At 56.4% G+C, this 346-nt stretch overlaps 1 protein-coding gene across 1 annotated transcript in view; it reads right to left on the bottom strand.

Annotated features, from left to right (window-relative positions):
- Positions 1-256: 256 nt before the first annotated feature.
- VSIG8 (V-set and immunoglobulin domain containing 8) overlaps positions 257-346 on the bottom strand; it is a 7,183-nt gene continuing 7,093 nt past the window's right edge. The window contains exon 8 of the mRNA XM_014547613.1: positions 257-263. Coding sequence (XP_014403099.1) covers positions 257-263 — 7 coding nt within the window. The remainder of the gene's footprint in view (positions 264-346) is intronic.

Raw genomic sequence — 346 nt, 5'->3', positions numbered from 1 at the left:
CCTTCCTCCCTGCCCTGCCCTCTCGCCCCCTCTTCTCACCTCCCGCCCGCCCGCAACCTTCACCTTCCCCTCCGTCCCGTCCCCGGCACTGCAATCATGAGCACCGCAAGTCTTGTTCTATTTTTATTTCTAGTTTGTTTCTAATATAAGTTAATAGCACTCGTCTTAAGAACTCTTTTTAAATACACACGACCAGAGTTCTCACCACTCAATAGAGGGCAAACGTGGAAAAACACAGGCCCTGCCCTCCAGGAGCTTACAGTCTAGACCAGACAGAGAGGGGCACACGGAGGGCCCTGGGGGCGGGGGCGGAGCTGAAGGCTGGGCATGAGGCCAGTGGCTGGGC

This window comes from Myotis brandtii, unplaced genomic scaffold, assembly GCF_000412655.1.
Source record: "Myotis brandtii unplaced genomic scaffold, ASM41265v1 scaffold1120, whole genome shotgun sequence".
In the NCBI taxonomy this organism is placed as follows: Eukaryota; Metazoa; Chordata; class Mammalia; order Chiroptera; family Vespertilionidae; genus Myotis; species Myotis brandtii.
This window is presented reverse-complemented; position numbering and strand designations above follow the sequence as displayed.